At 33.5% G+C, this 14003-nt stretch overlaps 1 protein-coding gene across 1 annotated transcript; it reads left to right on the top strand.

The window, feature by feature from the left end:
• Positions 1–2405: 2405 nt before the first annotated feature.
• On the top strand, positions 2406–13273 carry LOC137401138 (uncharacterized). The gene is made up of 7 exons (XM_068087512.1): positions 2406–2418; positions 2807–2928; positions 4970–5060; positions 7716–7942; positions 10100–10328; positions 12345–12526; positions 12743–13273. The coding sequence occupies exons 2-7, from the start codon at positions 2821–2823 to the stop codon at positions 13067–13069; spliced, it is 1164 nt and encodes a 387-aa protein (XP_067943613.1). The 5' UTR covers positions 2406–2418; positions 2807–2820; the 3' UTR covers positions 13070–13273.
• Positions 13274–14003: the final 730 nt, after the last annotated feature.

Genomic DNA, 14003 nt, shown 5'->3' with positions numbered 1-14003 from the left:
AACATGGTAGCGGCACATGCGGTAGATCTGCTACCTATAAAAGTCGATAGTTCAAAAAAAATTGAGAAAGCCCATCATATAGCTTACTACTAATCAGTAGTACGTGTCTATGCATATCAATGTGTCCAAAAGTAAGTATGGAGTTTGCTTCTATGTACAATATTTTGGGTGTTATTATTAATATGGAATAGTATGGTTATCACAATCAAATTAAATTTGGCAATAACTAAGATTTTATATAAGTATAAACTATTACAATAACACTATATAATGTATATATTTGTCAGTGCTTCATTAATGACATTTTAAGGTGATAAGTTATTTGAACAGTTTTGCGCATGACTCATTGGTTGATTTTCAATTTTTTTGTAAATGAAAATGTTCAACTATAACAATACCAATAAACATTTTTTTGTACCTGAAAGTTCTCTAACCATTAATGGGTCTGTGCTTGCAAAAAGACTACTACTAACCTTGATAATGTTGCTAAGCAACATGACTCGTACAATATTCATACCTAGATGTAAAGGTTCCATTTTTATAATAGTAGAACCTCTTGACTAGACATATTGATTTGTAGTTGGGTCATCTACACCATTGGACACACATCTGTAAATCCTAAATTTAAAATATATGTTCCTAGTAACATATTCATAGCATATTTTGACAACTGAATTAAAAGTTTCAAGATCTTTTATGGTTTGTGTCCTCAATTTTTGTATCACAGTTACAGGTTTTCAACTCAATTAAAACTTACATAAACGGATTGCATACAGCCACTAACAACTATTTTAAAAATATCAGTGCTAGCTGTTTTAACAATATTTCACCTAATATTCGCTCCGTTAACAGAGAAAGGGATTTTAAACATTATTTGTCAAACCATTTATTTAGATCATATTGGCTAACTGTTGTTCTTGTTTTTGTTTAAGTGTTCTGGTATAGCATAATTTGGAAAAACTCTTTGCTTGACAATAAATTTTCACATATAAAGTAAGGCAGGCATATATATAACCGCGGGTTCTTATATCATATGTTATATTATAATTCCAGGTTTGAAAACGTTGATTTAATGAAATGTTCTACCAACTTTATTTGTATAAGAAGCAATGGTACAAAGCAAAATATTTAAGTCAGATTTTAAATATTTTGTATTTAAGATTTTAAGTTAAGTAAAAATTTTTCAGAACAATCAGTTAATATCTACAAAAGCTACCAACTAGTTAGCTTTTTTTCTATAAATTTTAGCAACATTCCCAATGATCTGATCTAAATAATGCTCAAAATAATTTAATTTCAACTCATTTTATTGTTTAACACAACTGAACTGATCTTCTTGTGAAAAGTCTAATTGCTTTCATCATCACTCTAGATGCAAATGTGGAACTTTTTCAGCCAAAAACAAACTATTAGTTGTATAGATTATTATGTTTCCTAATACAGATATATGCACACATCTTCATATCATAGACTCTACCCAGATTCTTGTCAGCTGTGTACAGGACACATAAATCTTTGTGTTTTCTTTCGGGTCCAAAATATATTCGCAGTCATATAAAGTAATAACACAGTCTATACACAGTAATAATTTGAGCTTAAGTTCACATCAACCGAGTTCTTACGCTCATAGTCATCAAGCTCCTGGAGATTTGAATTTGAATGAGATGTCTATGTTAGTACTGTGAATAAGGCCTAAGCACTGAATTACTAACTAACTTATTCACAACTATGAAAGAAAGAGGAATCAGATACTGAGATATAAAAACGTAACTAAGCATAACATAAAGTTGAGAGAACTAGACACAAACGGATGAAAAGAGAAGTCAAAAACAGATTTGCGTTGAGGTAAGTTATACAGCCTAAACTATAAAACCGTCATCGTAGAAACAGCTCGATAAGATAGAGAAAAAGAGAGCGATTGAAACGCCTATTATGGCATGATTATAGGCATGATTACGCCCATCTCTTTGATGGAGTCTGAGGGTTTGGTCAGACACTGAAATGAATTATAGTAACAGCTGGTGTATGAGTATTGAAACTTTTATAGCGCCTTTAAAAATAAAATTTATTAGGTCGTACAAGATAATTTATATACTATTGAGTAAAACCATAGCGTTTAGTTGAAGAAAACAGGTGATACAGTAAAAATAGCCTTAACTTTATTTAATTCGAATAGCGATGTCAGAAATTTAAAAGTTCACTCTTTGTTAACTTCATATTTATGCCTAGTTTGTCAATTTTGATATTTGTTAATATATTTTTGTAAAAGATTTTTAGACATTTCTTTTGTTTCTTCTAGTAAATTTAGCCAGGTTCCCTAATTAAAGAACCAAATAATTATGCTTCTAGTTACTGGCCTGATATAAAGTCATTTATTCAATAGATTCCTCAGTAGCTCTTGAGCCCTTCACCAGACAGGTCAGCATCTGAAAAAACGTTTATCTCTCTTCTGTAGTTTAGCTAGGTTATATAACAAAAAATAAATAATAAAATTTCATTAATTAATACTTACTTAAGAGTAACACAGGCTCAGTGCTTTAAAACTTGTTGCTTAATTTTTATTGATTTGAAACGTTAATTATTATAAAAATAGTTTAATAGTTTTTATCAAGTTTTTATGATTTATATTTGCTCTATTTTAATAAAAATCTGTATTGTTAAGAATCTAGACATAAATTAAAGATACATTTTAGCGACAATATTGCTGTGTGCTAATTCTAAACTTTAGTGCAGTGCATGTGCAAAGTGATAATCACTTTATCTCCTGTCATGAAATCTAAGCACTCTTATTTATGGTTCACTTTAGACTCGGCTGGCAGCATGAAGCTGTTGGTACTAGCAGTGGTGCTCCTTGGCTATACTCAAGCACAGAATGAGACCAGTTTATGCTACAGATTCCTTGTGAAGTATGGTTGGATGAAGGCTCTGGTAAGTTATACCATGGATATTAGTACGTAGGTCTACTAGCAGCAAGCTGGAGATGCCCACAATTGTTTCATTTTCTATTGGATAGTCCGCAGTTGGGTGTTCAAGAGCTCTATCTGGTTTTCGAAAACCAGATAGAGCTTTGCAACTAAATATTTTAGCAACTCGCAGAAGGTGCGGAACATATGAGAGCAACCTTTAAAGGTTGACTTGCAATAAAATTCACATTACAGTTATTTGGTATCAAAAGATTCACCATGTCTTACACTGTCGTGTTGTAAGTGCCAAATATGTGGAAACGTGATTACAAGCTCTTAAAAGCTCGAAAACGAAAAGCCGCGGTAGATTGGTATCTCTTTATTTCGTTGACGTAACCACGAAATTTGGTTATCATCTTGTCACGTATGTTCTCACGCAAATTGAAAGGCCAATAAAAGCCTCAATATAAAACTTATCGTAGTACTAGTTTATGACAAACACTTCAGGTTTTATCGAAGACCCCGTATCCAATATAAATGCTAGCTACTTTACAGTTTTGTTTCGGCCTGGTCTATTCGGCAAGTTTTAATCTGATCATGTGACTCAATACTTCGCAAATAATTTCTGCAGCACTTTTCGATTATCACAAGTGACCAACAGGCTCGTCATGGTTATCAAACAATGATATGTACTCCTTCAAGCTAAGGCTAAAAAATTAAACAAATTTTTACGGTAAATTATAAGATATCAGTGCTAAAAGTGACAGCATTACGATGACGATAAAACAGACGCGTAGGAACGATAGACATAGTTTTATTGATTGCGTGAAGAATATTTGTGAAAATATTTTGATGAATAAGGCTGCAAAAAAGTGTAAACAGAAACCATCTCTCACAACTACATCACATTTGAGCCGTTTTGGAAAGAGAATCCAAACTACAGCGGTTTCGTGTGGCTGCGATTTTCTGTTCATTTTTGAGCTTTTAAGAGCTTGTTATCACCTTTCCACATATTTTGCACCTACAACACAACAGAGTAAGACATGGTGAATCTTTTCATATCAAATAACGGTAATCTGAACTTTGTTGCCAGTCAACCTTTAAACAAAATCTACTAATCGTACTAACAGACACACACTGACAAAGTGGGGTTTTTAATATAGGTTGATATTATTCTAACAATTGCAACTCACTGCATATTAAAGTTGCTTTCTATAACCTTTTATTTCCACTCTATTTGAGCACAAGTTTCTTAACAGATGTGTTCTCTTTAGGTCATCTCCTAATTTGAAACTCCTTTGTGTTACGCTTGTCTATGCTTGTCTATGCTTGTCTACGCTTTAATCTTATGCTGTTGCCATATTTAAAACTCATCGATATTGTTATGTATTTTTGTGTTTTAGTTGATTTGTAGACAGACTCATTAAATCTAAAAACTACCAATTCTTAAACAGCAGTTGAGTTAAAAGCAAATTCCATCATTGCAGACCTGTAGGTAAAATGATCTATTGATAAAATGCATTAAAGATGAGTTTTTTACGATATACCGGTCAATTTTAAGAAAAAGTATCTGTATTTTCCACTATTTGCAATTGTTGTTTATGTTTGAGGTAGTCGTTCTGTTAGGCTGTTTAAAGATGAAAAAACAAAAGTTCATCATAATTAAAACACCCAGATAAAGCAAAAGTACGATTACGTCGTCTATAGTTGCAAAGAAACCAACAGAATATAGACACGTAGCGCTGAAACTTGAATGTAATAGCTGATACCAACTATCACAACGATAACAATTAATGAAGCCATTCGCACATATTTTCCTTCTTAGCTTTCAAATTGCGATGAAATTTTGTCGATTTTAATTTTAAAACATGCTAGCAGTCAGATCAGCTCAAACATCAAAAGCTATCAAAAATAATAAAATATACTGATACTTTCTGGTAAAAGCTACTAAAAGTTTGCGTGAGTTTCACCTCTAAAGTTTTTTCACTTCAGTTACTATGTAAGTATGTATAGTAAATGTACAGTTAAGTATGTATACATGACCAGACTGGCTGACCTCGTTATAGGATTTGAGGAAGCTGAGTCTAGAGGAATTAGAGGGTCGTATAAGGGAACCGCTGCTCCGACTCCAAAAGTACTACCAATTAGAACCAACAGGTAAGTGCAATACCAGGTTCCTTTACTGGCAACTAATTTTTTAAGATTTTGAATACGAGTTCTAAAATTTAACCTCATGTATAAAAACAGCTTTGGCATATGCAGCTAAATACCGTGTTATGATAATATAGCGGTGTCGTAATAGCTCTGATCTGAAAAAAAGATTAAAAAATAAAGCAATAACTCAGAAATAATTATATCTGCTTGTAGTTATTTAAAAATCTTTTGAGTGTCACATGACTAAATTTTGTCTAGAACTGATATGATCAAAGTATTAAATGGGCAGGATTTAGGAATTAAATGCCGCATGTTATTCATTTCTGGATACAAAGCCATTTGACATCTTCTCTTGACAGAATTTCAGAATATTTATGATGAGTTATCCATCAGTAAACTTTACAAGGCTACATAAAAACTACAAGGCCTTTTGATGAGATCGTATAATTTCACATTATCGGTTAGCCTTAAAATTGCGGTATTTAAATGCCAGAGCATCATAGGTGTGGCACATCACAGTTTGTCAATCACTTTAGCAATTTAGTTTCCCCTAATCATGATTTATCTGACCTCAGTTTATAAATAAATTTTCTGCATGTAGGTCACCTACAAGTAGGTCACCTTTTATGTCCTGAACGATGTCGGATTTATAAATAAGTGTAGTCTGTTATAAGCTGGCCTCGGTTGCGATACCAGTTAGTCAGCAGGCAGCAGCAAGTAGTAGGCAGCAGCAGCTGAACACCAGTAAACAGATCAGGAGACTATGAATAGGCATGATAAGGCTGCTGTTACTGGTGCTCTTTATATTCGGCATATTGACTGCGCTTCTAGGGAAACACAAACACTTCTAAAACCTTAAAACCATTTTTCAAACTAGGGGTGCTTTAATGCAACTTCACACCAGGAGAAGACTTTAAACTAATACTATGGTAAATGTTCTTTTTTCAAGAATTTAATAGCATTGAGATGATTAGCATTGGTTAGTACCACTTCTCATAAAATATTCTATGTGTAAACTTTCCAGGCTATCAATCTTTGTAAAAAAAATATTGCTTCCTTTGGAAAACAAATTCTTTAAACATACATCTATAGTTCCTTTTGTTGAGCCACAAGGATCACTTCGGCCTCAATCTAGCAGACTTTGATATATCACAAAAATCTTATACTGCTTTCTGTCAGGCTTTGTCAGTGTTTATGTAATTTCATATGTGTTTCTTAATCTCTTTTCATGATAAATCTTAAGTAAGCGATAAAAAACAGTGAAAACAGAATAATCATGTTTATACAAAAGGCATAAATAATAGAAAGTGTGGAAAGAAATACGTTAGGTTGGTTGGTTTCATCAAGCAATAAAATCACGCTTCATCTGCAGGTCAGATCCATTAGAAATGCTGAACGTTCGGATTTACTACAGCAGTTTTTCTGCCATAACTAAGAGGGGATTAGAAGTGAAATATGAGATAAAAACGCGAGTACTTCCATGTGTAAAGCAAAAAATAGAGATGAAAAAAATTGCGAAAAACAGTTGGCTGTTCTCAATAGCATCTAAAAAACTTTTCCAGCAAAAGATTCTCATTGTAAAATGTACAACTATAATTATGTGAGAAATTTGAGAAGTTTACAGTGACTGAAATACACTTGGTTGTATAGCAAAAAAAGACATTCAGTCCAAAGGAGTAGAAGACCTATAGACTTGGCGCAAAAATTTAAAGAAGACAGACTTTATTTAGAAAAGTTTAGATGAGTATGCCTTGCCATAATTTCATGAAAGTGATGAAAACCAAGCGTTATAATCACAGTTTGTACCAATGTTAATATTGCTCCAAGTATAAAATCTTCACGCCTACACTTTTTGAGCTTAATACTTATTAGCACACTGATATGAAATTTAAATGTTATGAAACAATTTTCAGTATGACCATAAAGTTTAGAGATGAGTATTAACTTTAATACTCATCTCTTTAGCTAAAACCTAAGAGATGAGTGTTCAGGTCATCTCTTAACTTTAATACTCATCTCTTAAAGTGTTAAGAGATGAGTGTTAGGGTCATCTCTTAACACTTCACATCTGCCAATATGGACAAAAAGTTGATAGGCATTCTCAAGTAGAAGCTGCTTTGCAATCATATACCCAGCAGTGCGGCAGATATCACAGTTTCTTTTTCATAAACTGTGAGTTTTTTTGCGACAACTTGGGCTTTTCTCTGTAATGGCTAGTCGACTGAATGAAGAATAAAATTCAGATTAGGAGCTGCCTGCTCGTTTTTATGCTGATTATATTATAGTTTTTGTACAATCATTTGTACACTTTTCCTGCAGCTAAGGTAAAGCAGACGTTTTTTTTATAGCCGTTCCTTGAAAAAATCTTTCAATATCGAAAACTGTTTTATGCATAAGTGCCTACGTATTTGTAATTTGTCCGAGACATCTTCTTGAATGCATTAAAATACATCAGTCTCCTTTTTAAACACTATAATGAAGATTAGTTATGACTGTTGCCGCCTTTCTAAAAGGTTTCTGGAGAAAATCTATGACTTTCAATCCTTGTAGCTTGCTTTAAATATCTTCCTGTTTAAATCCATCCAGATTACACAATTAATGAAATTGAGAAATAGCGATACCTTGGAGTATATCCATAATATTATTGTACGTTTTTAGGCATCTGTGACAATGAAACTATAGCGTTCGCTAAAGCTCGCAGATGCGGAAACTCAGACTTTCCTTCGCACGCATCTAAGAAACGTCTGCATGACAGATGGAAACGGTTTGTTATATCAGAAGGAATAGACAAATGGGAGACATTCCCTCTTACCATTGGTTTCAAAGACTACACAAATCAGATGACTAGAGCTGATCAAGACGAGCAATTATTATTTTGTGCCACGGTGAGTTTTGGATTACAACATACTCTAACAAACTTGTCTAACCATTACTGGTTTAAAATATGCAACCATCCGTAGTTGCATATTTATGTTTGCACTGAATTAGTCTAAATATTTTATGTCCTTCCATCAAATATATCAAAGGTTATTAATTAAAGGCCTTGAGACAGATGTTTTTTAAATACCAAAAAATGTAAATTAAATTTGAGGAATGTTAGCCGAGAAGTCTACGTTGGTATGTACAGTCATTAGTAGGCAAGCGAGATAAAACAGCAAGCCTTATGCCCGATTCGGACTAATGTCTTATGCGTGGATTGCGAGGTGCTGTACCCTGCTATAGAAAACTTATGCAAGCATGACCTGAAGAGCAATGAAACTGCAAGATGACGCAACAAAATCCTGCGCACCTTTTACAAGAGCATTTTTCTGCCCTGGCGGACAATTTATCAAAAAATATTGGTATGAATCTGGCATTACAAAAGCTTATGTTTTTTTTTATCTTAAAATAGCTAATAATACAACAAAATCTTTTGGCTGATATCTTTTGTCAAACTATAGTAGCTCTTCTTTGCATTTAGGGCATAGCTGATTGTTCAAAAACTCAAATAAGTTTAAAAGATCTTGTTTTACATGAACTCAATTGGTAGCGATAATTGGTTAAGAAAATGAGAGCATAGGAAGTAGTCGGTCATTATCCCGGCATGTATTTTCTTCCATCATCATTGTCAGTCATGGTGTTTCTACAGCTTTTCTCAATTTTCCCCAATGCTTCGTATTAGCATCCTTATAGTCTACTATTAGCTTTAACATAGCTCAACAACAATAAACTCTTTAAATTTTCTCACAGTTATTTTTGTATATTATTTAGCTATGTTGGCCATTACCAGAGTTTTTTGTTCTTATACTGAAATTATACTGCTAGTTGAGAAAACTTGTCAAAGTTTTAAGGGTGATCAGAGAATAATTGACTCACTACAGTAAATACACATGCCTGAATAACGTTCTCTATCTGCTATATATATAAATCTCAAAGTCTGTTGTCGCTTGGTCTATCCAGTTGTAACTATTAAAATCTAAAAATGAAAAATACATTTCATACCGGGATTGATCTTGTAACTTTCCATTCACCGCGAAATAACCTATCCAATTAGGCTACGCAAGATGCAATGGCCTATTAGACAACATGAGTCGTTATCTCAATTAAAATAAGCACAGCACTTTGTGTTACGCAATGTCATTAAAGCTTGCTCTCACGGCTCTTATTACTAGGTTTAGCAATACGGATACTAGCTTACTCAAATTAGTCATTAGCAATGTGTCAGGCTAATGGCAAGTGGCAGGCAACTACATTACCTACATTGCCGATTAATATATTATTATTAAAGTTGATTATTAATAAATTAAATCTTACAATATATTAATAGTATAAAATATTATTAATGTATACAAAAAACAGCTTATAAACAGCTACATTACCTACCACTGTTTATAACACTGGTAGGTAATGTAGCTATTTATAAGCTCTTTTTTAATACCCACGCACGCCCCGGTGTTCACCTAGTCTACATATATAAATGTGAACTTCTGTCCAAATTTAGCAATAGTTTTAATAACGAAAATCTTGTTTCACACAGAATTTGATCTCAGGTTTTGAAAGGAGTCAAGTCTTTCCATTCTGCTACAGTGAAAACTGACCTTAGCAAACAAGAATGGTGAATATATTCATTAAATGGGTTCAAATATGCATAAGATTTTAGTAGGTGAATGCCCGGCATTGCACAGGTATGAAAGCAGCTTATAAACAGTTGCAGGTAATGTAGTGTAAAAGTAATGTAGTAGGTAATGTAATATTTATAAGTTGTTTCTCATTCCCCCAATCTAGTCTATGTACACCATTAGGTTTTAACTCTCTCCATTAATTTTTAAAACTGTTATCATTGTTCAGACAGTATTAGCAAAACTTAGACACGATCACTATATTTCTTATCAATTTTTAGCCATCAAAAGTCTTTTATGTATCGAGGAACTACTTTCTTGTTTACGTCGCTTGAATTTGCAGAGCTTAAATATTCGGTGAGCCTAACTTGAAGTATTGGGAAAAAATGTTTGTAGCAAGATTGCTCCAGACTGATGAAGTTAATATAATTGTTTTGTTTGCAGAGGTGGGCTGAGGTCTCCGGAGTGTCATTTCAAATTGTCACCAACGATCCAACGGCAAACATCTTTTTAGGCTTTGTCACAGGAGTTCAGATAGAAGGACAAAATGACCCAGATCTTTTAATACTGGCAGCGGCTTTGGATCCAAACCCGTTTGGCACACCTCCTCAGTCAACTATTGAGTTTGAAGAGCAAATACGTTGGGTACCAAAGTGGACACCTACAAAACCTGGTATGTTCTAAAGTACACAATATATACTTTATTATATAATGTAAACAAAATATACTTTATTATATATTGGATACAATATTTACTTTATTATATATTATATACAATATAGACTTTAGCATATATTATTATATAAAATATACAATATATGCTTTATTCTATATTTGTTTAATATAATATGCACATCTACATGTGTGTCACGCAAAATATATAGAATATATATAAAGTAGATATTATATTCAATACACACTTTACATGAGCTTAAAGATGAGTCTGCACAAATTTTTTTACAGATTTCAGTGAAAATTACCAGTCCTTTTTTATCATTTGAGACTGTTTTTGATGTTTTCAGTCATTTGACTGCCAGAATGTTTTAGCATTAAAATTAGTAAAACTTGAGTTCGGTTAGAATGCACAGATCAAGGAAAAGTGCAATTACGATGTATATAATTGCAAAGATACTGACAGAATAGAGACATGTAACGCTGTTAATTAAATGCAATAGCCAATTGTAACTATAGCAATGATGGCAACTAGTAACATCATTTTGCACACGTTTTTTCTGAGCGTTTTAATAGCAACCAAGCATTTTTTGATTTTAATATTAATACATTCTGGCAGTCAGGTCACCTCATCCATCAAAAACAATCACAATTGTTCTGCATACCAATTATAATTTTTGGTAAAATCTACTAAAACTTTGTGTGTGTTTATGCTTAATATAATATGCGCAATCTAGATCACACGAAATATATACCATAACAGTATATATATACTATAAACAAGATTTACTATATATAGTACAGAACCATTCAAATTAGTCCACTTTATTGTGAAATTTTAAGCAAGACCACATTTTAGAAAAGTTCAGCATTTCAGCTACCAAAGAGCTATTACAATTTCAAAGTTGTGTTCTCTTTTTTAAATGTCTAATGCAAACAGCAATGCCAAGTTATCAGTCATTATGAATATTTAAATTTATAGCTATTTAAAAATATCAATGCTACAAAGTTGAAAACTGCCTGTATCATATGATCACAGGCCAACAAAGTAACATTATTACCAATTCTTTTCTCACACCATAAGATGTGCATCGAAATTCTAAAAATAATCCTGAGTGCTATGATAACAGATAATAGCTTGTATAACATGCCTAATCTTACATGTACATACAATTAGCTAATGTCAGTCTAGAAAAAAAAGCGCTCCGTACTAAAGAATGGTTTATAGGCACACAAAGATAAGATACAAGACATGTTTAGCTAACGATACTTTGCAAGGTCATTAGTACTACTGCACCGATGTTTATTTTTGTGCAAAATATTTCTTGGTGACTAAGAGAAGCACCTTAGTGGCGTTGTATCAGCTTGCTTCATTATCGAAAAGATCGCTATTCAGTCAAACGAGGCTTAAATTGGGAGTTGTGTCACACTGCATCAACATAAACTGATAACAATTATTGCTGCAGTTATCTACCCCTTTTCTGAATGATAATAATGGTTATATAATCACAAAGAGCATTAATACTCTGAATCCCTAAATGGTCGCAAATTGTGTAGGATAAATTTCATACATGATGTAAGCATCTGCAGTTTTGTGGAATTTTGACACAAGGCATAAGTCAATTCATTTTTATAAATTGATCATTTAAAATGTAAGAGCGCTAATATAGGTGATTAAACTGTAAGTTGTGAGATAAAGTAAAAATTGATAAAGTGCTGTTTATTAAAAGAAAATAAAAATTTAAAAAAGCTCATTTTCTAAAGTTCAGCATGTGCTAGAAAAGGGGTGTAAAGTAGTCGACACATAAAAAATTTGTGAACGCTTTAAACAGGCTTGTTGCAAATTTTTTGCGTAAAAATTTAGAGGAAAAAGTTTGAAGTATGTAAAGAATTTAGCATTACTAATAAAATGTGACTTATATTTCATGTTTCAGGCTGGTTTATTTTTTCCATCTTGAAGTTCTGATTACAACAGCTCTTTGGTAATTCCAGCAAAATCTGAATTTTATTGTTTCAGAGGACACATCAAGTTTCCAAAGCACTCTCTGCCATGAAATTGGTCACACACTCGGCCTTGACCACACACCCGACATGACAGCCATCATGTTTGCAGAGGACCTTGGTCCACCAAATGAAGTGATCCTAGCCCAAGATGACCGAGATGGGATACAATCACTCTATGGCTCATTTAATGGGCTTGTAGGTTTATTCACTACATGGGGCAGTTTATGATTGTATAAATTTCTTCTTGAAATTCCTTCAAATGGATCATCATAAGAATAAACACTTTTTTCTTTATAGGTGTTTGTGGCTTAAGATTTGCTTGTATATGCATAAAAAGCAAACATCCCAGAAAGTGTAATATAATATATATTTTGTCTCAAGTTTTCTTGGAGCGCTTCTATTTCTTTGTAGACTATAATTGGAGGTGTTGCAGCACCTGCTGCCACCCCACCACCACCACCACCACCACCACCACCACCACCTCCAGCTCCAGCCCCTGCTGTACCTCCAGCGGCTACCAGGCCACCAGTTTTTGCTACACAGCCACCATTTATAGCTCCTACTGCAGCACAAGCACCTGTTCCTACAACCGACTTTCCAATTCGGCGGAGAGGGGGTAGGGGAGGTAGGAGAAGGAGAAGATGCTCTCAGATTGCCAACAGAAGACGCAGACAACGATGTCTGAATCGAAATGGCCGTCGTGGCCGAGGAGGAGGCCGACGAAGGCGTAGAAACTAAAACCGCAGCTGGTTGTTGTTCAGCCAAACATATAAATTCTAAATTTCTTTGACATATGCATATCTTACAGGCACTAGAAAAAGATCAGAATTGATTGTAGTTCTGTTGTATATCACCTTTTTTTAGAATATTCTCTGTATTAATAGATTTGCTGTTAACAGTATTAAACTCATCACAAATAATATAAAAAATTGTAAAACAAAACCATTTGCTCAGAATGGGTGTTATCTTCAAAGTATCCATACGTGAAAATTTCTTCTTGGCTGTCTTGTATGCAACGAAACCAGATAGAATACCTGTTCTTGTTCTGCAACTATTACACCTACACATATAGCATGCAAATACAAGTAGTGATGTTCCAGTTTCATGAGTGTATAGCACTCTGTAAACAACAGAGTGAATGGAACAACAGAGTAAACGTAGATTGTCTCTATGTAAAAATAGCTACAGTTTATTGGTAATATTTTAAAAAGCGCAGCTAACGAGCTGAAATGAAATTCAACCGCTCCAATCGTATTTCTTAAAGGTGAAAACACACTGGGAGATATTTAGAGTGATATCGCGCTGCGTGGTGCTAATCTAGAACCCGCTCAGCAAGCTCATGCAGAGCTCATGCAGAGCTATAATGCTAGACTTTCTCTACACAACTTTATCACCAGCGAAATGCATTTCGATTAGTTGGTTTTTACCAGAATGCAATTTTATGGCAGGTAATTATTTCTTATCGATTTTCATCAACGTACAGCAACGACAATTTGCTATTTTGTTACGATTGAAACATCTCCAGAAAAAACACTGAAGTGTTTATAGATTTAAAAAAAGCACTCCCAGTCCTGTACACTATAACAAACAAAAATTACAAAAAATCCGAGTTTAAAACGAAGATTTGGAGTCAATCGTTGCGCAGGTTGACCATCTTGAGAATGGTAGATAT

The sequence above is a fragment of the Watersipora subatra genome, chromosome 7 (genome assembly GCF_963576615.1).
Source record: "Watersipora subatra chromosome 7, tzWatSuba1.1, whole genome shotgun sequence".
NCBI lineage: Eukaryota > Metazoa > Bryozoa > Gymnolaemata > Cheilostomatida > Watersiporidae > Watersipora > Watersipora subatra.
This window is presented reverse-complemented; position numbering and strand designations above follow the sequence as displayed.